Genomic DNA, 23,624 nt, shown 5'->3' on the forward strand with positions numbered 1-23,624 from the left:
GTTACAGACAGTTGTTAACTGCCATGTGGGTGCTAGGAATTGAACCTGGGTCCTCTGGAAGAGCAGTCAGTGCTCTTAACTGCTGAGCCATCCTTCTAGCCCCGAGACAGGGTTTCTCTGAGTAGCTTTGCGCCTTTCCTGGAACTCACTCTGTAATCCAGGCTGGCCTCAAACTCACAGAGATCCACCTGGCTCTGCCTTCCGAGTGCTGGGATTAAAGGCGTGTGCCACCACCGCCAGGCTACATTTTGTATTTCATATTCCACATGGCATAAGTACATCAAGTCAGTAAGCCCTTCACAATGAGAAACATTTTGAATATTCAGTTTAACACCCCCTTTGCATAACCCTATGTGAATGAAAAAATGTGCGATTCTGCGGCTCATTCTTCTGTGTCAGACATTATGATGAACAAGAAGTGAACATATTAAGTCCAGGTCTGGGTGTGGCTCCGTGATGCTAGAGTACCTTCTTAGCATGCGGCAGGCCTTGGGTTCGTTCTCCAGCCCTGCAAAACAAAAGGCCAGCAACCATAACATATTCCAACCACAGGCTGAATCATGTGACTGTATAGGTCATCTGTGATCACAGAACTGAAGCTCGATCTCCCAATCCATTGTTTTCTGGTTGAATCATTTATGCCATAAGGATATAATTCTGCCCCAAGGAACAATACACAACAGGCTTATGATGGACTTGATTTTTTTTTTAATCTAAAGAAGCCCCTTTTTCCTCACATGAAAAATTCATACATATCAACGGCATAATAAGCTTTTATTTTAAGAGATTACCCTGGGACTGAAGAGACGGCTCAGTGGATAAAGTGCTTGCCACTCAAGCATGAGGATCTGAGTTCAATCCCGGGCAAACTACAGAAAAAGCTGAGTGCAGGGGGCACACTTGTGATGCCAGGGCTGGAGGGGTGCAAGCAAGCAGGTTCCTGGGGTTTATTAACCAGCCAATCTAGCCTATTTGGTGAGTTCTGGGCCACTGGGAGACCCTGTTGGGGGTTGGGGGGAGAAAAAGGGTTGATTTCTGACATCCGTGCACATTTAAACCCATGTACACACAGACGTACAAAACCAGATTGAAAGCTCATAGGAACTCATGAACTTTAGACAGACAGCTGTGGAACCTGCATGGGACTGGACCAGGCCCTCTGCATACAGGAGACAGTTATGTAGCTTGGTCTGTCTGAGGGGTCCCTGGCAGAGGGATCAGGATCTACCCCTGGTTGTGAGCTGGCTTTCTGGATCCCATTCCCTATGATTGGACACCTTGCTCACCCTCGATGCAGGAGGGAGGGGCTTGGTCCTACCTCAGATGAACACACCAGGCTTTGCTGACTCCCCATGGGAGGCCTTACCCTTTTGGAGGAGGGGATTGGGGAGTGGGGGCGCAGCGGGGATTGCGAGAAGGAATGAGAGGGGAATCTGTGGTTGGTATGTAAAAATGAATAAAAAATATTTTAAATAAATAAAAGAAAGAAAGAAAATCAGGTTGAATACAGTAAAAATGATACCCGTAGGTATTGGTTCATAAGGAGGTCCCAGTGAAATCCAGCCGTGGATGATGTGCAATTGAACTTCCAATGGAAACAGCTCATGGACATTCATGAGCCATGGTGCCATGATAAGTTTAGAGGCTAAGAACTCAATGGAGTGTCCTGTAACTCCGGCCGAGGTCTGGCAGCACCCTAAGTTGGGTGCACTTGGCAGAGGTCACAGGCTAGTCACCTTGGTCACTGGTCTCTCTCTGATCTGGAGCCAGGAGGTAAGACGAGCTACAGACAGATCAGCAAGTCACACACTGACTGAGACAAAAGACCTGAGGAGCCCTCCTGACACATCAGATGCTGCCCGCCGCCTCCCTACACAGGAAATCCTGTTACTAGTTCTTGTAGACTCTCTGCTTCCAGTTGTGGGATTAGACCTAGGGCCTTAATCCCGTTAGACAAGAGACCTCCCGCTGAGCTCGTTCTCAGCCCTCTTCTTACTCTTTACTGTGACACAGACTCTCACTGAATTGCACAGTCACTTGCTGGCCCTTGAGCTCACTCTTCTAGTCCAAGCGGACCTTGAACTTGTGAGCCTCGGTGCTTCAGCCCCCCAGTCGATGGGATTACAGGTCTGGGCCTCCACGCCTGGCTCTTTTGCAACCTTTCTAGTGTTGGAAGGAGGCAACTGTCGCACTGCCCTGTAGGACTCCGTCCTGCTGACCTTCACCTGTAACTGTACCAACTGTTCTTTATACATGGTTCTCCAACGTTATCATTGCCTGGCCGCATTCCTCTGACGGCGATGTTTTTGTTTCTGTTTCTGTTTTTTTTTTTTTAATCAGTTTCTTCCAGCTTTTAACACCTCGCCCTGCTCACAGATGTGATGAACGTGCTAGCGTGGCTCGTGTGAGGTGCAGTGGGGGCTGCCACTCCTGTGTTTGAAACATCATCCCGCCATGAGTGCAGCCCCGGACTCAATTCATATCAACTAGCAGCCAATCGAGTTCTTACTTGATTGTGGGTTCCAACCCTGTACTTGTGTCTGGTTGTAACTTTCAACATGTCTCTATTAAATTTCTCCCTGTGTTTGGCTCCGAATCCCAGCTAGCAAGACAATTAATGTACCTGCAGAGTACCCAATCGGATTAACTTGGCTACCTAGCTTGGTGCATATGTATTTAATAGAAACGACCTGTTTCCCACTGATATTGCAAGGTAAAGGCAATGCTCTTAGGGGAAGGGGGTGATCAGAAGTGAGCCATCTCCACGGTGCTTCCTGTAAGCTGCATGGCCTCAGCTATGGTGGCTTCAGTTTTCTCTTCTCTAAACAGAACTGAGAGCATTAGCTCACTGTGTGGTCAGGGGCTCACTTGGGATGAGGCATTTGAATGAGCTGAGTTAACTGTTAAATTAGTGGAAGGGGGGCTGGAGAGATGGCTCGGAGGTTAAGAGCACCGACTGCTCTTCCAGAGGTTCTGAGTTCAATTCCCAGCCACCACATGGTGGCTCACAACCACCTGTAATGAGATCTGGCACCCTCTTCTGTATACATAATAAATAAATAAATCTAAAAAAAAATTGGTGGAAGGGATCATTAACCATCAGCTTTCCAAGGGCTTGAGGGAATAAGAGACCCCCATCTTTGTATTCCCAGTACCATCTGCACTGGGTAAGTGAAGAGAACAGTGGACGTTTTTACTACCGGTGGACACAATAAACCACATATTGAGGCAGTCTGTCACAGAGGACAGTGTGTCCTCTTCTTTTCTTTTTTTTTTTTCCCCTTTTATGAGACATGGTCTCACTATACAGCCTTGGCTGGCCTGGAATTCACTCTGTAGACCAGGCTGCCTTCAAATTCACCTATCCACATGCCTCTGCCTCCAGGTGCTGGGATTAAAGGTGCGCACGACCACACCTGGCGTGAGTCTTTGTCTTTTATCAGCCTTTGTTGCATCTGAAAACTTAGGGCTGGGGTGTGGTTTTGTGGTAAAGCATGTGCCCACCCTGTAGAAAGCCCAGGACTTTGATCCTCCGCACTGCAGTAAGAAAACAGAATGATGAAAACTATCCTGTTACTCTTTTGAATCAACTCTGGGCTCTCCTCCCCCCTCTTCTCTTCCCCTCTCGCTGCCCCCCCCCCCCTTTATCTTCCTCGCCATCTTCTTGTCACCTTTTACTTATCCCGCCCCTCTTCCCTCCCTTCCTTTCTTCTCTCTATTGTTTCTTTAAAACCAGACCACGGACTAGGGTATGAAGAGACATGGCTGTGTCCAGTCTCCTGACCAAAGCCTATGGCTTGGTCCTTGTGCTCACCCCACTATTTTAGAGAGTCCTGGAGGACTAGGGGTGGGGGATATCCTAACCAGACATCATCCCCGTTTCCAGATGTTTGAAATTCCACTGGCAAGCTTCAAGCTTCATTCCTTTAGCTTTAGGCTTTGTCTAAATACCAAATATGCGCGCATTCGAGCAGTGTATCTGGTGGTTAGCAATTCACAGCTGCGGCAGCCTTCTCTCTCTCTCTCTCTCTTAAATAATTTATTTGCTTGTATTTTATGTGCACTGGTGTTTTGCCTGCATGTATGTCTGGGTGAGGGTGTCAGATCTTGGAGTTACAGACAGTTGTGAGCTACCATGTGGGTGCTGGAAATTGAACCTGGGTCCTCTGGGTTCAAAAAGCCAGTGCTCTTAACCACTGAGCCATCTCTCCAGCACACACACACACACACACACACACATTTTTTTTTTTTTCTCTCTCTCTCTTCTGAAGATCTTCATAAAGCAATGAGGCTGGGCTGGGCTGGGCTGGGCAGCATATGCTTTTTGCTTTGTAGAAGAGGAACCTCACTAGCTGGTAGGGAGAGAGACTGGTAAGAGAGGGCAGGAGCGCCGTGCCACACACACCCCACCCTGCTCTGGGTGCTCCCTCTACTCTGCAGCTAAGGCATGCCTGTGTCCCCAGAACTGTCTCCTTCCAAACACCTCACACCTCTGCTGTGCTTTTTCGTGCCTGTCGTGTTTCCCCTTGTCTTTTACAACGTAGTGTGACAGTCAACAATAATAACCACCGTTTGTTGAGTGTGCGCTCTGTTAGATCCGTGGCACCAGCCGCATACAATCCTTCCAACACCCTTTGGATGATAGTGTTTTTCTTTTCATTTTACAGAGAAGAAAAGGCTGGGAGAGATCAGGGACTCTAAATCCAGGTCTGATCCCAAAGCTCACTCTTGCTATGGCATCATGGTGCCTGGTGAAGTGCATACGGTGTTCCAGAAAAGTGAGGGTGTCTCACTCGTGCAAGTGCATACACATCCCCCTCTCCCTACAGAACTCCACAAACTTGGCTTGAGTCACTCAGAGTCTTGGTCTATGCAATGAGAGGTTGATGAGAAGGTTCCCAAAGTCCTTTTTATTTTCATTGTTTTGTTTTTTGATGGGATAGGTCACTGCAGCCCAGGCTAACTTTGAAGTCGCGATACTCAGTGTTTCTCTTGTCTCAGACTTGCAAGTACTGGAATGGCCCTTCCTTTTGCTTTTCTAACTAAACGTGGTGCTTTCGTTCTCCTGAGGCTTACTCATGCATTCTGGGTAAAGAAAAATATGGGAAAACTCCTCCTACTCGGGATTAGTGAATGCTAAATGTCCCAGAACCATTGAGAAAAGAATTATCACTCAGTTGAAGAAAGGACGCCTACATGACTGTCACCACTAGAGGGCACTCCACTGTTCACTACAATGTGCCTGGACAGACTTAGATCCCTGCCATGGGAGAAATAACCTACTGTGGTACTCTAAGTTTGTAAACTCTGACCTACACAGGCTGATAAATAACTCAGATCATAGCCCCTACACCAAGCTCTGTGACTTTCCTAGAGCCTACTGTGACTGTACCTTCAGGGACCATTTCTACTGTTCATTCCCCAGAGCCTGGGGACATGTAGCTGGGAGCCTGTACTCACCAGACATTCGAAAAGTGGGCAAGTCCTATTAAGGAAAAAGAGGTTGGAGACTGTTGTTGTCACTGGCCAGACCACTATTCCTTATGAAGTATACTCAACAGACTATGAGGGGGAGGGGAGGGAGGGAGAGGAGGGGAGGAAGAGGGGGGAGAGGGAGTGAGTATGGGTTTTGTTAAAAATTTCCTCTTGCCTGATCTTTTTGAAGGCAGTCGGGAATGATCAAGAGAATCTAATGAAACTCAAGGTTTTGGAGAGCAAAACCGTAAGCTAATCTTGACTGAATACAATCCTCTAAGAACTAGCCCCTTCCTCACTACAGAGGAGCAGGGAAGGAGCTGTTTCCAGGGCAGCTCCTATGGCCGGTCCCAGGGCTAGGGGCCTGCTGATAACATCAAGACTGAGAGGTTAATTCCCCCTAGCACCTGGGTAAGTGTGGGGACTGCCTGTAAAAGCCCCGCAGGGGAAAGCCCGTGGCTCCCAGGAAAGTATTTTACATATACACCAGAAGCATCTCTTTCCAAAGTCCCCTTCCAATAAATACCTCTTCCCACAGACAAATGCTACAGCAAAATTTCAGAAACCCCCCTCTTCCCCACACCCCTGCCTCTCACTAGTTTAGCTAGACTGCAATTTCTTCTTAAGTTTAGCCATCTGTAAGGATTTTTTCCCAAAAAAAAAAAAAAAAAAAAAAATGAGCCTTGTTGCCCAGGGAACCCTATACTAGCCATAGGGTGGTTGGACTGCCCATTCTCTCTCACCCACCAGATGGCAGACACATGCCAAGCAGCTCCCACAAATACTACCAAGGCCCCTGCCAGCTCAGACTGTAGAATCAACATATGGTAGTGACTATTATTTTAAGACGACAAAAGGGTCACAGAAATCTGCAGAGATCCTGGTGGCATCTTGGAGTCTGGGGACTTGAGGTTCAAGGACCACAGCGGATCTGTAGGCTCTGGTTGATGCTCCCTGCCTGGCTTAAGTCATCTGTATTCACGAAGGCACCCTCCTGGTGCTGCTCTGTTTAATTCTGGGTGTGTTATAAATAGAAGCTACAGTTCTGTCGGAGCACACCACCACCCACCACCGTGTTCCGGTCCTCTGGGGACATCAGCCAGATCTGAGCCTTTGTTTCCCTCTAGTGGCCTCTTTCGGCAAGTCTCACAGCCGAGCCTCTGCACTGATTTATTCTGTATATCGCAAGGGCCTCCTGGATGCACTTGGGTGGTGGAGCCAGTCTCTAGCTTTGTGTGAGGCTAGGATGACTCTGGCGGTTTCCGTCGAGATGGAAGCCAGTGATTCCTCCTCCATGCTCATCTCAACACAATGCAGACAGGCCACTTTCTCAGCTTTCCTGGGGGCTGCTGTGGGGAACTAGAGGGAAATGGATTATGTTAGAGAGTGCTTCTGCTCTAAAGGAGTTATCACGACCTCGTAGCAGGATTCTTCTCCCCCATGCCTTAGTTTGCTTGTCAGTAAAATAGGTCTAAATGCTGACTGGCTATCTGCCATGTATTCAGACCCACAATGCAAAAACATGTTAATTTACAGGAAATCTTTCTCCCACACACAGTAAAAGGAAACTGAAAGTATTATTTCTAAACCGATTGTGCCACATAAGCTGGGCAACGCGTACATTTGTTCAAGCACAAGTGTGACATGTGGGTTTCATCTCACTGTGTTGTGTTTTACACCACATTTGTTCCAAGAGAACTTGATGTACACATGATAGAAAGTGGCAAGAAGCAGATGTCGGGTTGTGAACTGCCTGACATGGGAGTTGGGAACCGAGCTCTAGTCCTCTGGAAGAACAGCCAGTGCTCTTCACTGCTGAACCTCCTCTCTAGCCCCATCTTCTTAGAGGTTTTTTAGCCCAGGTAGCCCCAAACTTTGGGTTCTTCTGCCTTAGCCTCCAAGCGCTGGGGGTGGCAAGCACGGGGCGCTGTACTCAGCTCTTGTTTTCTTTACTCTAAAGGCAAGGTCTCCCTGTCATGCCCAAGTTCAAGTCATCTTCTAGCCTCAGCGCCCTGAGCACCTGGGATTACAGATGTGCATCAGCATGACCAGTGAGACACTTAACAATAACAACATTTCATTCACAAAGTGCTAAACACTATACTAGACAGATGATTTGCAGACAGTATTTCTAATATTTACAAAGCCCTTGCTGTGATCAGTTGCCCACGATTTCTTTTCTCTACATTTGTGTAATCCTTCTATTGTGAATAATTTCCCTTCTTATTACAGTGGCATTTGTCATCTTTTCATCCTCCTAAATGTATGCCACTGGAAAACAAGACTCATTCTGGGGTTAGAGCAGCAGCTCATTTGAAGAATAAGAACGTTCTCATTGAAAAATAAGAAGGTTCTCATTTGAAAACTAAGAAGGTTCTCACTGAAACAGAAAAGCTGGGGGGTTCTCTCCAGCTTCAGTGACTCTGTAACTTCAGGAACAAGAGCTGCCTGTAGCTCGACCCAGGGCTTGTGTGACTGCCATCCTTCCAGAAGCTTCTGGTAGATGACAAGACATACTTGACTTACGTCATTCGGTGTTGTTTACCGAGGTACTAAGAACCGAACCTAGGTCCTCTCATGTGCTGAGCAAACACCGACCACTGGGCGATAGCCACAAGCCTCTCTTCACTTTGTTTGTGCTTGGTCTTTTCTTTTCTTTTCTTTCTTTCTTTCTTTTTTTTTTTGGTTTTTCGATACAGGGTTTCTCTGTGTAGCTTTGCACCTTTCCTGGAACTCACTAAGTTGCCCAGGTTGGCCTTCAACTCCCTCTGTAGCCTAGGCTGACCTTGAACCTTTCATCCACCTGCTTTAACCACCCAAATTTCTGGGATTATAAGCCTATACCACCAGGCCCAGCAAGGATCTCATAATTGATTTTAAAAAGCAAACAACAATAAAACTATAAGAGGAATTGACCATGGTGGCTAGTGAGGCAGGAGGGTTACTAATAGTTTGAGGTTAACCTGGCCTAAATAGTACACTCATGGTCAGCCCGAGCTATGATGTGAAACCTTGTCTTGAAAAAAAAAGAAAGAAAAAAGAAAAACAAAAATAACAAAAAAACCCAGGGGCTAAAGAGATGGCTCAGCAGTTATGAGCATTGGCTGCTCTTCTAGAGGACTGAGGTTCAATACCCAGCACCCACATGGCAGCTCACAACTGCCTGTAACTCCAGTTTCAGGGGATCTGACACCTTCACACAGACATACATGCAGGCAAAACATGAATGCACATGAAATAAAAATAAATTATTAAAAACAAACAAACAAACCACGGCCAACCAACACATTAACGAGGAAAGAAAGACAGGCACCCAGAGGGTGAAATCCAGGGAGTCTGAAGCGGCTTTGGCTCTGCTCCTGGGAGGAGCCAGTGGCAGGCAAAGGACTTCTCCTTCCAGCCCGGGATCTCCAAAGCCTTGACCTGCCCCTTCCCTGCCTACGGGAGCTCCTGTGGTTTATTTCTTGGGATCTCTGCCCCGTGCACACTGTCCTCCAGCATCTGCATTGCTCATTAGAGGTTTCTCCTCTTTCAGTATCCTATTATGTTGGAACGTTGGGGACTCACACTGAGATCAAGAGAGTGGCGGAGGAAAAGGTTACCTTGCCCTGTCACCATCAACTGGGGCTTCCAGAGAAAGACACCCTGGACATTGAATGGCTGCTCACGGATAATGAAGGGAACCAGAAAGTGGTAAGTACCCTCCTGGCTAGGGTGGCTCTCCTCTCTACCCTCGCATCTGCTTTCTTCAAATCATTCTCGTCTCACATTAACCTGAATGACTTCACATACAAGAGTACAGAAAAGGACCAAGGTGGTTCACACCTATAATCTTAGCACTCAGGAGGCAAGGGCAAGAAGAACAGGCAAGAAGCTAGCTTGGGCTACATAGTAAAAACCTTGTCTCCCCAAAGAAAAGAGAGACTAGAAGAGTCTCTGTGGTTACAAGAGTAAGAGAGTCTTTGGGCTAGGCAGAACTAGTCCAAAGCCACTGGCACGGGGGAAAGGAGTCTGTGTCATTGGCATCTTCACCTAAGAAGGGAGCTAAGATGCAGCAGCTGTCCCCCAGGCTAGTGGGTAGAGCTCCACGCCCAGAACTCGCTGTCTCCTGCTTCTCTGGAACTCTCATCACCTGCCCAGGTTTTGGACTTGCACAGTCATGACTTCCAGGTTCTAAAGACCACAGGATACGACAAACACCTTGTGATGGAGAGGGGCACGAACAGGACAATGCTGTTCACAAATGTGGCTAGTCCACATGACAACTGCTGCCTCGGAAGTCAAAAAAAAAGAAACAGGCTTGGGACTTCCACGCTCCGTGTAGGTAGAGCCACGATGGGTTTGGGGGTCCTGTGCTTCTGGCAGTGGGGACGAAAGCTGGAGTGCTCAGGCTCCTGACGATGCCCTGGGCTGCCTGTCGGTAGATGCTATGAGCAAGTAACGTACAGTTACCATCCTCTCCGCCTTGGCTGCCTGCAGCCGGGTCTTCCTCGTTCAGGTACTCTACAGTTAAGTTATTCTCATTTACACATTGACTTACTGTTGTTTTTATTAAAAGACTTACCTTTTTCTTTTTTAAAAATATTTATTTTATGTATATGAGTGACCTGTCTTCACGCACACCAGAAGGAACTGGAGTTACGGACAGTTGTGACCTGCCATATGGGTACTGGGAACCGAACCCAGGTCCTTTGGAAGAGCAGCCAATCCTCTTAACCACTGAGCCATCTCTCCAGCCCTGTGATTTTTTTTTTTTTTTAATCTATAACTTGGGAAGTCTTTTAAATTTGCCTTCCTTTTTTTTTTTTATGGAGCTTTGCTTCTTTCTCTGACTTAATTTTTTAAAAAAAGAAAGAAAGTTAGTCCTTTCCTCTAAATGCCCCTGTTACTAATTTCCTAGGATGGTTTGTGCTGGGAGAAGCTAAGGTTCCCACTAAAAACCCATCTCAGGATCACACTGGGGTTTTCAGCTGCTTACACGGCAGCCTGCATCACCTGTTGTGTGACACTGCTTGTCATCCTGTTCTCATAGCACGGCCTCCAGAGACGACCTGTTCTCTGCAGAGCGAGGTCACCTTAACCGGAATGTGTTTGCTCTGAGAATGTCTTGGTCAGTCACAGACATGCTATTCTCAGCTCTGAACAGAGGAAACGGGCGTTTCTGGAATAACAGCCAAAGAGCAACACTGAACAAGACCCTCCTCTGACCCGCCTTGAGTCCAGCTCTTGAGCTCTTCGCGATCTTGGGCCACCTCTTCTGTCCTGGTGGGATCTGTCTGGAGTGAGAGTCCTGCCCAGTCAGTTCAGCGCACTTCTCATGCTGGGCATCTTCAATATCGAATCAACTGGCCAACCTTCCACAAAAATCCCAAGTCGACAGAGACAGACACTCTTACTGCTCAAATCTCTTAATAATTCAAGGCCCCACTTAGCCTTTGAGTCAGAGTTGAGCCAATCTCTGCCCCCAACTCACGACCTGGCAGCAAGTCCCTACAGCTGTCATTACTACCCCAATGGAATAGATGTTCCCACCGTCTTTAACAGATATTGCTGAATATTTTCTCTTTTGTGCATATTGGTGGTTTATCACCACTCACTCAGAACACCTCCCAGTTTTCTCTTTAATCACCACTCATATAACTTTTGCCCAAAAGTTTTCATTTAAAGTAAAGGGGAAAAAGAGCTGCTGAGTTCTATGGCCGAACACCCGGAAGAGTGAGGAAGTTAAGGTAGGGTTAAAAGCTCTGCTCACCTGGCTTTCTGCAGTCGTGAGTTCCTAACTTACCTTCAGCTGATGTTCTAAGGATGGTCGTCTGTTCTGTCATTCAGACCCCACAGATTTGTGTAGCGCTCGCTCTATGCCAGTCTACCTGCCAGGGCGACTGTGAAGAGACCGTCAGATCACTGCCTCCTGGGAGCTTACAGCGAAAGACACTCAATAACTCAGAAAGGAAAGGAGGGGAAAGGAGCTGGGGAGGTAATGCACTCGAGGAAGCACTTACCCAGAATGCACAGAGCCCTGGGTTCAACTCACAGCATCCATCAACTGGATGTGGTAGTGCACACATGTAATCCTAGCACTCATGAGGTGGAAATGGGAAGATCAGAAGTTCAGGGTCCTCCTGAGCTACATAAAGAGTAGGAGTAGTACAGTCGTTGCTACACGAGACCCCGTCTCAATGAACAAGCAAAGATTTAGTCTTCCAGAAACTACAGCGATTTCAGCACATGGTACTTTCGTTTGTTTCCCTTATGAAGGCAAGAATCTTCACCTTTTCACTGAAGGAAGACTTTATGTCTTCTCTTCAGCATATCCAAATTTTTACCATTTCTCTGCTTTAATCTGTGAGTCAGGTTCCTTGAGCATAAGTACTACCTGGACAGCCATCCAAGAACAGCCTGCTGCTGGATGACTGATGAGTGGTCACCTATACAGCATGGACAGGCTGGATAAAGGTACGGTGTATGGATGGCTCAGGCAGGATGGGATAGGACTGCAAAAACTTCCTCACACTACTCAGAACCACGCACAATTTAAATCGTTCATACTGTTTGTTCCTGGATTGGGGGGGGGGGGGGCGCGGCGGGTGGGGGGGGGGAGCGTTCAAGACAAGGTTTCTCTGTGTAGCCCTGGCTGTCCTGAGTAGACCAGGCTGGCTTCCAACTCAGAGATCCACCTGCCTCTACCTCCAAAGTGCCAAGATTAAATGCTTTTTGGACAGTGATTGGCTGCAGGTAATGAAACCCCAGAAAGTGAAACTAGAGATAAGGAGATAAACTAGAGATAAAGCCGGACCACCCCCCAAGACTTGATGGAGGAGGAGGTCAAGGACAGCTTCCTATAGAAGGAAAAAAAAAAAAAGCTGATGCAAAACTTTCGTTTGCTTTTTTGAGACAGAGTCTTGCTATAGCCCAGGGTGCCCTCAAATCCCTGGCAGTCCTCCTGTTCTGCCTCTAAGAATGCTGAGATCAGGGCTGGAGAGATGGCTCAGAGGTTAAGAGCACTGGCTGTTCTTCCAGAGATCCTGAGTTCAATTCCCAGCAACCACGTGGTGGCTCACGACCATCTATGAGATCTGGTGCCCTCTTCTGGCCTGCCTGCAGGCATGCGTGCAGATGGAACACTGTATACATCATCATTATAGAACCCTGAAATCACAGGGATCTATTGCCACACCCAGTGTTTTTACTTTTGAGATAGAGTCTCCATAGCTTGGGCTGGCCTTAGACTTGAAACCCTTTTTCCTCAGCCTTTCCAGTGCCAGAATTACAGGCATAGACCACAACATGCAGCTTTGGGCTAAGTCTCTGAAACATCCCTGAGGGAAACGCACCAGCACAGACTCAAAGGCTGGGAAATCCTAAGCAGCTGGAATGGTGGAGTTAAAGCCGTAAGCCTGTAGGGGCTGCAAGGAAGATCTCCCAGCCAGCCGTACTAGGGAGGTTAAAACCGTTTCTAAAATAATGTCATGGAGTTTTAGAAAGATTGGAGGGGTGCTTGGGACATGTTGCATTTTAAGGCAAACCACTCTGACACAGGTACCGGGAGTTAAGAGAACCTCAACTAAAAGCAGGCATAATTTCATACTATACAATAAAGATTTCCCTTCCCCTGCCTCTTCCTTCACTTGACTCACACCTTAGCAAGTGCATGACTGTGCACAGACACACACACACAAACACATATGCACACACATGCACACATACACACATGCACACACACACAGAGAAATTTTTTAAATATTTTTTTAGTCTCACTTGTATATCCCAAACTGGCCTTACATTCCCCTTCCTCTCCCATCAAGCTCCTGAACGCTGATTCTGCAGGCATTCACCACCACACCCAGTTTACAATAATTTAAACCACAGTCATTCGTACTTGGGAATCTCAAGACAGAGATAAGAAATAAATAGTGGGTAAAGCTGCCAGAACTTTACAACCACTTCCAGGGTGTGGAGAAAGGAGTGGGACTGAGGGTGGGTGCAAGGGACGGGAAGGGCTGAAATAGACAAGTGGTGTGTAGCGGGGGCTAAGCAATGACGCAAATCACAAGTTTAGCTTTGCATTTCAATGTGAGAAATGTTTTCATCTATTTGTCTAGGATGCTCAGAACAGGCAGGGAACATCTGGGGGTGAGTAGGCAGTTCTGGGGACTCGTGTATTTCAGTCTTGGTAGTGTAGCCAAAGAATTCAAGTACTTTTTTCCTTTGTCCTAAGGCTGGATAAATTTCAAAGGGGAAACTCCTCCCAAAAGTCAGCTGGCAACCTACAACAGAATTTTTCTCTATGTTCTCAAATTAAGAAATTAAAACAGGAAGCTGGAGAAATATTGCTCAGTGGTTAAGAGCACCGGCTGCTCTTCCAGAAGTCCCAGGTTCGATTCCCAGCACCCACGTGGCAGCTCACAATTGTCTGTAACTCCAGTTCCAGGGTGTCCGACAAAACACCAATGTACATAAAAATTAAAAAAAGAAAAGAAAAAAGGAATTAAAACAGCAATTTCCAGTTGCCATAGTAACGTCTTACACATCACTCTTTCCTCTCCCCTGTGGCTTAGAGCAAGACCCCTGATGGGAAACAAGAACCCAGGCAGCTAAAATGGCTCGGAGGGTGAGGGTGACGGTGCTTGCATTTCCATTCACAGGACCCACATGGGGAAAGGAGAGAACTGATTCCCACAGGTTGTCTTCTGACCTCCACTCACGTGCCGTGGCACGCACGAACACACAAATAAACAAGTAGAAATGAAACCGACAAGCAACTTTGCCATTGCTTCCCAGGCCACAGCACAGCAGAGAGAGGAGCTGCCAGGCTGCTGAGCAGATTCATCTGTTCCGTGCAAGTCGGAACAAGTTGACCCAGGTCCTCCGGGAACTCCACAAACACAGCCTAACGACAGCTGTAATTCATATAGTTACTTCTTTCCTTTCTTTGCAAAATGGTTAGATTGACTTTCATTGTTCTGTCGGACGACAACATACAGTTTACTCTCGTCACTACCTTTTTCTGCACGTAAAATAATCAGGCCAGCCAGCTGACCCAGTGGGTAAAGGCACTTGCAGCCAAGCCCGACGACCTGAGTTTGATCCCAGGGACCAACTTGGTGCAAAGAGAGAATCTGCGCCTACAGATTGTTCTCTGGCATGCACTGTTATTTGTGTGCTTACAAGTCACAAGTCATGTGTGCATGCATACCTATACACAGACAGAAACACACACACACACACACACACACACACACACACACACACTAAATACAAACAGCCAGGCAGGTATGGTAGTGCACACTTTTCATCCCAGCACTCAGGAGGTTGAAGCAGGTGGATCTGTTCCAGGACAGTCAGGGCTGCATAGTGAAACCCTGTCAAAAAATTTTTTAAAAAGGTTGAGGGTACTGTAGTGATATATTGTGTACCCTAATAAACTTGCCTGGGGATCGGAGGACAGAGCCAGCCACTGGATTAGACATAGAGGTCAGACAGTGGTGGCACACACCCTTAATCCTGTCACTCAGGAGGCAGAGATTGGTCTGGATCTCTGTGAGTTCAAGGCCATACTGGAAACAGAGTCAGGCAGTGGTGGCACATGCCTTTAATCCCAGTACTGGGAAGCACACACGCCTTAAATCCCAGCTAGTGATGTCTGGGCAAAGAAAGGTATATAAGGCGTGAGGAAACAGGAACTCATACTCTTTATGCTGAGGATTTTGTATAGGTAAGAACTAGTGGCTGGCTGTTCTGCTTCTCTGAGCTTTCAGCTTTCACTCTGATATCTGGCTCTGGGTTTTTTATTATAAGACCATACAAGATTCGAACAACAGGGTGCCATACTAACTGAGGGACAGGAAAGGCTATATACAAGAGGCAGCCTATGTGAATGTTTCTTGAGCAAAAATAAGAAAAGAGGCACTTCTGAAGGAGAAGACTCCATGATCGTGGCCAGAGACAAGCAACACCAGAGCTAGGTATAGTGGCTGTAGCACGAATCTTAAAAGGTCTTATTAATAAAAACAAACCTGGGGGCAGGTATTGGGGTGAACGCTGAAAGATCAGAGAAGCAGAACAAGCCACAGCCACCTCACCCCGCCAGTTCCTCAGCTGATCCTGTTTCCTCAGACTGGAAGCTTCTGTGTCCTCATCTGAATGAATCTCAGCTGAACTGTTGCTCAAAAGCCTCAAGCTTAACCAACTCTAGTTCCTGGTCCTCACACCTTATATACCTTTCTGCTTCCTGCCATCACTTTCTGGGATTAAAGGCATGTGTCACCATGCCTGGCTATTTCCAGTGTGACATTGAACTCACAGAGATTCATATGGATCTCTGCCTTCAGAATGTTAGGATTAAAAGTGTGTGTGCTACCATTTTCTGGCCTCTATTATCTAATGGCTGTTCTGTTCTATGACCCCAGATAAGTTTATTAGTATTCATAATATATTAGGGAACACAATATCACCACAAGTGGCAGCACAAAGAATCCCAGGGCTTGTGAGGCTGAGGCAGGAGGATCATGAGTTAGAGGCTGATGGTAACATTTGTGAGCTACAGCAGTGAAAGTCACTATCGTTCCCAGAGAAACCAATCAGTGTTGTCCAAAGGAAAACATACACTTTTAGTCCTAATTCTCATGTGACCTGGTTGTAACATCTTCCTGCTTTGGTTTGTCGGTTTGTGTTTTTATTCTGAGACAGGTTTTCATAGCCTGGCACTTGCTTTGTAGTCCAGGCTGGCTTCAAACTAGTGACCGTTCTGCCGTGGCATCCTGGGTGCTGAGATCGTAAGTGTTTGTTAGCACATGTTTCTCTCCTTGCTGGTTTTCAGTCATTTACTGAGTAAAGATCAAAATTCCTGACACCGTGCTCTTTTTTCATGTAATGAGTCACAGTTTTACCTCTTTTTCAAAAGTTATCTTTTAACGTTTCTCGACACTTATTTCCTTTGCGGTGGATAATTTCCAGCACAGTACCAAGCAGACGGTGTGGGGGTTTGTCTTGTTTTGCTTTAAGACAGGTAATGCGGTAGTCCAGGCTGTCCCCAAACTCACATACCTCAGCTTCCCAAGGGCTGGGTTTATGGGTATGAATCACTGCACCTGGCTCAGAGTATGGTTTTAATAAAGGCATATTGAATGTAGAGCGGGTAAGTAGCCCAGCTAAAGATCACAACTGTACATAAAATCAGACCGCTGCACAGGGTTCCCCGGAGGTGCCCAACATTACAGAAAGCAACCTGTCTGCCCATTGCCAAAGTCTTCTCACAGCTGTTCTTCACAGGCCAGTGGTTAAGGGACTGAAGTGTAACTCGATGGCAGCTTGTGCTCAGCATGCACAAGACCCTGGGCTCAACTGTCAGTCCCCAAAAGGAATTAAAAAAAAATGGTACGAAGAAATGCTAGAGATGGGAGCACAGTGAAGAAACCCTTCCCAGCCTGTCATATCAGGAAAAGTTTCATGAGACGTTAACATTGACTTCAAACTTCAAAGAATGAACAGAGCTTCTTTATGTGGAGATAGAGAGAGGGAAAATTACCTAAGTGGGGCAGGCGACACAGTCAGCAAAGGCCAGGGTGGGCCACACAGATAGCACAACGCATATTGATGCCAGGGTGTGGTGATATTGTGTCCCCCAATATATTGTGCACCCTAAAACACTTATCTGGGGTCAGAGAACAGCCACTAGACAGACATAGAGGCCAGAAAATGGTGGCACACACACCTTTAATCCTATCATTTGGGAGGCAGAGATCCATCCGGATCTCTGTGAGTTCAAGGCCCCACTGGAAATAGCCAGGCATGGTGATACACACCTTTAATCCCAGGAAGTGATAGCAAGAAGCAGAAAGGTATATAAGTCATAAGGACCACGAACTAGAGGTCTTGTTAAGCTTTTAGGCTTTTAGCAGCAGTTCAGCTGAGATCCATTCAGATGAGGACACAGAGGCTTCCAGTTTGAGGAAATAAGATCAGGTGAGGAAGTGGCCAGGTGAGGTGGCTGTGGCTTGTTCTGCTTCTCTGATCTTTCAGCATTCACCCCAATACCTGGCTCTGGGTTTGTTTTTATTAATAAGACCTTTTAAGGTCTACACCAGGGAAATGAAGCAAGCTGCTGGTCCTCAGCTGTGTGAACTGAACCAGTTGGGAAGGGCATTAGGAATGTAGTGTGGCGGTGATTTTGAAACCCCTAGGCTGAGTCTGGTCATCTCTGAAAGGTGGTAAGGAGCCATTAGAGTTTTGAACCAAAGGAGAGAATGCACATTTCACGTCAGTAAGGTTAACTTGACAGCTTTTTGTAGCATAGATTAGATAGGTCAGAAATACGCCATAACCAGGAAGAAGCCAGACTTAGGGATGAGCTCAGTCCAGATAGAGTGGGGTACACCTATATATAGTCCCAATTATCTGGATGGTGAGGCAGGAGGAATGCTAGACCTTGTCTCTGCCTCTCAAACGCTGGGATTCCAGGCCTATGCCCACACCTGCCCTGACAGTACTGGTATTTGAAGGTAAGAGGACAGTACTGAATAAACACAAATATAATAAGATATAATGTTTAGTATTCTCTCATTTTTTTCTCTCTCTCTTCTCCCAAGATCTTGAGCTAGCTCCTCAGAGTAGGAGCTGTGCCTTACCTCTCTTTGATTTCTCTGTGTTGGGCAGCATCTGACATAGAAGCTTTAAGAAAGATGTTGTCTTCTCTCTCTGCATTTTTTTTAACTCAGCAAATATTACTAAGCTTCTGTGTTTAGAAGACAGCACCAAGGAGTTTAGATAGAATGGACGTTTTACTGGTAGCTTTGACTTCTCAGGAAAGCCTCTGTTGAGTGGCAGAACCACAGCACATGGCTGGGGCTGGGTGAAGGCTCTTGGGCGAGACAACTCGGAACAGCTGTGTCCAGAAATGTGCCCGGGAGATCCCCAGATACTTCCATGCTTACTGCAGGGCTGTCCTGTGGGTCTGGAATGCTCTCCTCTCCCCACCTCTCATCCCTTATGTAGCCTGCTTATCTTTCAGATTCAACCGCCACCAACTTTTCAGGCACATCCTTCCTGCAGTGTCCTGAGTAAAGCAAGGAAATGTACTCTGAGTTTATGTTCCTCTCCTTGCTAATCTCACTCCATTGTGTTCGGAATCAAGGAAAGGGTCTTGCAGTGGCTTTTCCGCATCTGGTGGGAAGCAGTCCTGTTTGCTGGTGACAAAACCAGACAGGATGGCAGAGCAGCAGTTAAAGGGCCGAGGCGTTGGTGGACTCCATCAGCATGGCTCTTGTCACTAACAGGAAAGACAACTGAGATGACCCAGGGAAAGAGCAAAGACCTGAGGCTGATGGGCAGGCAGGATGCACTGACCAGGAGGGAATCGTTTTCTATTCTTAGGAAAATCTAAAGTGTGTTTTCCCTAACTGGGGAAACAAAGCGGAAGAAATGGGTTTTTTTCTAAGTAACTTTTAAAAAAAGTTAATGATTTATTTATATTTATTTTATGCACATTGGTGTTTTACTTGCATGTATATCTAGATGAGGGTGCCAGATCCCCTGAAACTAGAGTTACAGACATTTGGGAGCCACCATGTGGGTGCCAGGAATTGACCCCACATCCTTTGGAAGAGCAGCCAGTGCTCTTAACTGCTGGACCACCTCTCCAGCCCTCCACGTAACTTATTCTTATCTGTGGGGAAGGCAAAGGGGGACGGGGGGGGGGGGGGGGGTTGGAGGGGTGTCAAACCTCTAACAAAGGCTGCACAGGCCAGGTAGTACCTTTTGCTCTGGCACTCCTGAGGCAGAGGCAAGTGGATCTCTATGAGTTTGAGATTAGACAGGTCTACATAGTAAGTTCCAGGCTGGCCAGGTCTACCACAGTGAGACTGTCCCTAAAATAAACAATCAATAAGTAAATACTACACAGATAGATATAAAGTATTATTTTTGGAAGAAACAGCAAAGCCTAAGTAAATACATTATACTCGGATTCTAATAACAATCTCTTGAGCCTTTAGAATCAACCCAAACTTGACTGCTTTGTGTCACTGAGAATAGTCTCTTTCTTCCTCTCCTCCTCCTCCTCCATTTCCTCCTCCTCCTCTTCTTCCTCCTCCTCCTCTCTCTCTCCCCTCCCTCTCTCTCTCTTGACAGGATTTTGTTGGCCCAGGCTGGCCTGGAACCTGTGATCCTACTTCCTCAGGCTCCCCGGTGCTGGGATACTGGATATGCACTACCACACCTGGCCCTTTCCTCATCCTGACGGCAGAAGGGAATGGGGAAGGGTCCCACCGGGAAGGGTCCCACCCCTTGACGCTGCCTCTGTCTGTCTCCCCAGGTTATTACTTACTCCAGTCGTCATGTCTACAATAACTTGACTGAAGAACAAAAGGGCCGAGTGGCCTTTGCTTCCAACTTCCTGGCAGGAGATGCCTCCCTGCAAATTGAACCTCTGAAGCCAAGCGACGAAGGCCGATACACCTGCAAGGTGAAGAACTCAGGACGCTATGTTTGGAGCCATGTCATCCTCAAAGTCCTAGGTAAGGTAGGACCCCAAGATAAATGCCTGCCAGACAGATCTCTGTGAGTTTGAGGCCAGCCTGGTCTACAGAGTGAGTTCCGGGACAGCCAAAGCTACACAGAGAAACCCTGTCTCAAAAACATGCCTGCATCTTATGAGGTGTCAAGGGGGGCCTAGCCAGCTGCAGAAGGCAGTAAAATCACCTATGTAATTCTTGTAGTGTGCATGTAGACATCACCAGGGCCAGTTCCCACAAAGAAACATTTATGTTCTAGATTTTAACCATAATGAGAGAAGAAAACGTAATTATAATTTTCTTTTTCAACTTTTTTTTATTTAGTGTGTGTGTGTGTGTGTACATGTGTGTGTGCTACTGCCTTCGTGCAAAGGACAGAGGACAACTTTAACCATTGTTGGTTCCGGGGTCTACACAGAGAAACCCTGTCTCGAAAAACCAAAAGAGAGGAGAGAGAGAGAGAGAAATTCCCAGTAAAAAACAGCATCTGTTTTTTGAGAAGTGGCATGGGGGTTTCTGAGGCACGGCAGGTTCCACCACTGGGAGTAGCTGCTGAGGGATGCTGGGGAGAGGGACCGGGGAGAAGATGATCGGGCTTCAGGAGGTGAAGCATGGCTAGATGAGCTTCAACTCAAAACTGAACGAAAGTCGGCAAGATGGATGACTAAATAAACACCCAAGCAGGGTGCAGTTCTTCCTCTGAACCTGGCATTAGGAAAATTTCTGCATGATCACATTTTTTCAAAAATTTTTTTTTTGCCAGTGAAACCCTCCAAGCCCAAGTGTGAGCTGGAAGGAGAGCTGACGGAGGGCAGCGACCTGATGTTGCAGTGTGAGTCTGCCTCTGGAACGAAGCCCATTGTGTATTATTGGCAGCGCATCCGGGAGAAGGAGGGAGAGGATGAGCACCTGCCGCCCAGATCCAGAATTGGTAAGTCTTCTTCCTGTCAGTCTTCGGGGCCAAAAATATAATACAGTGGCCACGGCTTCCAAATCTGCCGGGCCAGCAGCGCGCCGGACGCCCTTGACCAGGCTGAGGAGTCTCCTTTCAGTGCATCGTCATGGGTTTGTGCGGTTGTCATTAGTTTGGTTTGCTCTGTTTGGTTTGATTTAGGGTCTCATCTAGCATCCTGTCCTTGATTGCTTTTCTGCTCTTGTGGTAGAACACTATGACCCAAAGCAGCTAGGAGAGTGTTATCTTACACTCCCCGGTCACAGTCCATCTTTGAGAAGTCAGGCAGGAAGGCAAGATAAGAACGTGCAGGCAGGAACCATCCATGAACCAACTTGCTCTCTCTCTCTCTCTCTCTCTCTCTCTCTCTCTCTCTCTCTCTCTCTCAATATGCTCAACTAGCTTTCTTTCTTTTTCTTTTTTTTTAGATTTCATGTATTTATTTTATACGTATGAGTATGCTATCTGCGTGTGTGTCTGCCTGCCAGAAGAGGGCATCAGATCCCATTATAGATGGTTGTGAGCCACAATGTAGCTGCCGGGAACTGAACTCAGGACTTCTGGAAGAACAGGCCCCTCAACTAGCTTTCTTACACAGCCTGGGCCCTCCTACCTAGGGATGTTGCCACCTGCAGTGACCTGGGCGTTCCTCCCATATCAACCATCAATCAAGACAATCTTTCACAGACACACCCAGAGATCAATGTAGTTGGGGGGATCCCACTTCCCAAGTGTGTCAAAGTGACCAGCAAAAACTAGCCAGCAAAAAAAAAAAAAAAAAAAAAGCCATACAGTGGTAGTGCATGCCTTCAGTCCCAGAGGCAGGCAGATGTGGTGATACTGTGTTCCCCAAAATATTGTGCACCCTAATAAGTTAATATAGGGTCAGAGAACAGAATAGCAACTAGATATAGAGGCCAGAAAATGGTGGCACACACGCCTTTAATCCTAGCATTCCAGAGGCAGAGATCTGTCTAGATCTCTGTGAGTCCAAAGCCACACTGGGAACAGCTAGGTGTGGTAACGAGAGCCTTTAATCCCAGGAAGTGATGGTAGGAAGCAGAAAGGTATTTAAGGTGTGAGGACGAGGAACTAGAGCTGGTTAAGCTTTTAGGCTTTTGAGCAGCAGTTCAGCTGAGATCCATTTGGATGAGGATTCAGAAGCTTCCAGTCTCAGGAAATAGGATCAGCTGAGGAATTGGTGAGGCGAGGTGGCTGTGGCTTGTTCTGCTTCTCTGATCTTTCAGCATTCACCCCAATGCCTGGTTCCGAGTTTGTTTTTATTAATAAGACCTTTTTTTTTTTTTGGTTTTTCGAGACAGGGTTTCTCTGTGTAGCTTTGCGCCTCTCCTGGAACTCACTTGGTAGCCCAGGCTGGCCTCGAACTCACAGAGATCCGCCTGGCTCTGCCTCCCGAGTGCTGGGATTAAAGGCGGGCGCCACCACCCCCCGGCTAATAAGACCTTTTAAGATTCGTGCTACAGGCAGATCTCTGTGAATTTGAGGCCAGACTGGTCTATAGAGCAAGTTCCAGGACAGGCTCCAAAACTACACAGAGAGACCCTACTTTGAAACCCCACCACCACCACCAAAAAAAAGAAACCTAACCAGCAGAGGTCTACTCTCAACCTTTGGCCAAGATCAGATGTAGGGTCTTATGTAGCCCAGGCTAGCCTTGAACACCTGATCCTTCAGCCTCCACCTCTCAGGTGCTGGGATTACAAGCATATGTTACCACCAAGTCCAGTGTGAACCATTCTTGCTGTTATTGTTTATTTCTTGAGACAGGATGTCATAGAGCCAAGGTTGCATAGAACTTGCTACACAGAGTTCAAGACTATCAGGATTATCCTGCCTCTGTCTCCCAATTGCTGGAGTTATAGGGCCTTACCAACATGACTAGGTTACTGTTAAATCTCTTAAATTTCATTTTTCATCTGTAAACTTGAACAACAACAAAACCCTCCTTCTTTCTTCAAATGTCATAAAAATTAAAATGAGAGGGTTGGGGAAATGGATTATATAAACTACTCTAACTAAATGAACTGTTTTAGTATTCACTGAATGCTCTCCATTTTCTTTTGGCTCTGCAGTGGGGATTGGAACTAGGAGTTTGTACATGCTCACAGCCCCCCTCAGATAGAATTTCCAGAAGTTGCCCAGAATATCCTTGAACTCACTCTGTAGCCCAGTTAGACCATGAACAGGTGATTCTCCTGCTTCAGCCTCTCAAACAGCCACCAGGCCCTTCGTTCCCAATCTCTTGTAACTCTTGAGGTTGCCCAACCATTTAAAATAGTATTTACCTATTTCCCATGTTTCAACACAAGATCTTTTCTGTCATTTCATCCCATCAAACCATTTGACCTCACAGGTCAGTGATGCACCACAGGAAACAGTATAGACACTGTCCTGGAGGAGACTTACCATTCTGCTTTCTGCTTGTCTAGATTACAACAACCCTGGCCGGGTGCTGCTGCAGAATCTCACCATGGACTCCTCTGGGCTCTACCAGTGCACAGCGGGCAACGAGGCTGGAAAGGAGAGCTGTGTGGTACGAGTGACGGTACAGTGTGAGTATCCTGGGGTCGCCCTGATCAGTGCAAGCGAGTGTCTCGGGGTTGCCCTGTACAGTGTGAGTATCCTGGGGTCACCCTGATCAGTGCAAGCGAGTGTCTTGGGGTTGC

At 47.0% G+C, this 23,624-nt stretch overlaps 1 protein-coding gene across 2 annotated transcripts in view; it reads left to right on the forward strand.

Annotated features, from left to right (window-relative positions):
• The window catches only part of Clmp (CXADR like membrane protein), a 105,802-nt gene that overhangs the window by 72,386 nt on the left and 9,792 nt on the right, over positions 1-23,624 (forward strand). For both annotated transcript variants that reach the window (XM_052757263.1, XM_052757254.1), the window contains exons 3-6: positions 9,011-9,168; positions 19,787-19,988; positions 20,749-20,916; positions 23,388-23,510. In XM_052757263.1, coding sequence (XP_052613223.1) covers positions 9,011-9,168; positions 19,787-19,988; positions 20,749-20,916; positions 23,388-23,510 — 651 coding nt within the window. The remainder of the gene's footprint in view (positions 1-9,010; positions 9,169-19,786; positions 19,989-20,748; positions 20,917-23,387; positions 23,511-23,624) is intronic.

This window comes from Peromyscus californicus, unplaced genomic scaffold, assembly GCF_007827085.1.
Source record: "Peromyscus californicus insignis strain IS unplaced genomic scaffold, ASM782708v3 Scaffold_11__1_contigs__length_118956290, whole genome shotgun sequence".
NCBI lineage: Eukaryota > Metazoa > Chordata > Mammalia > Rodentia > Cricetidae > Peromyscus > Peromyscus californicus.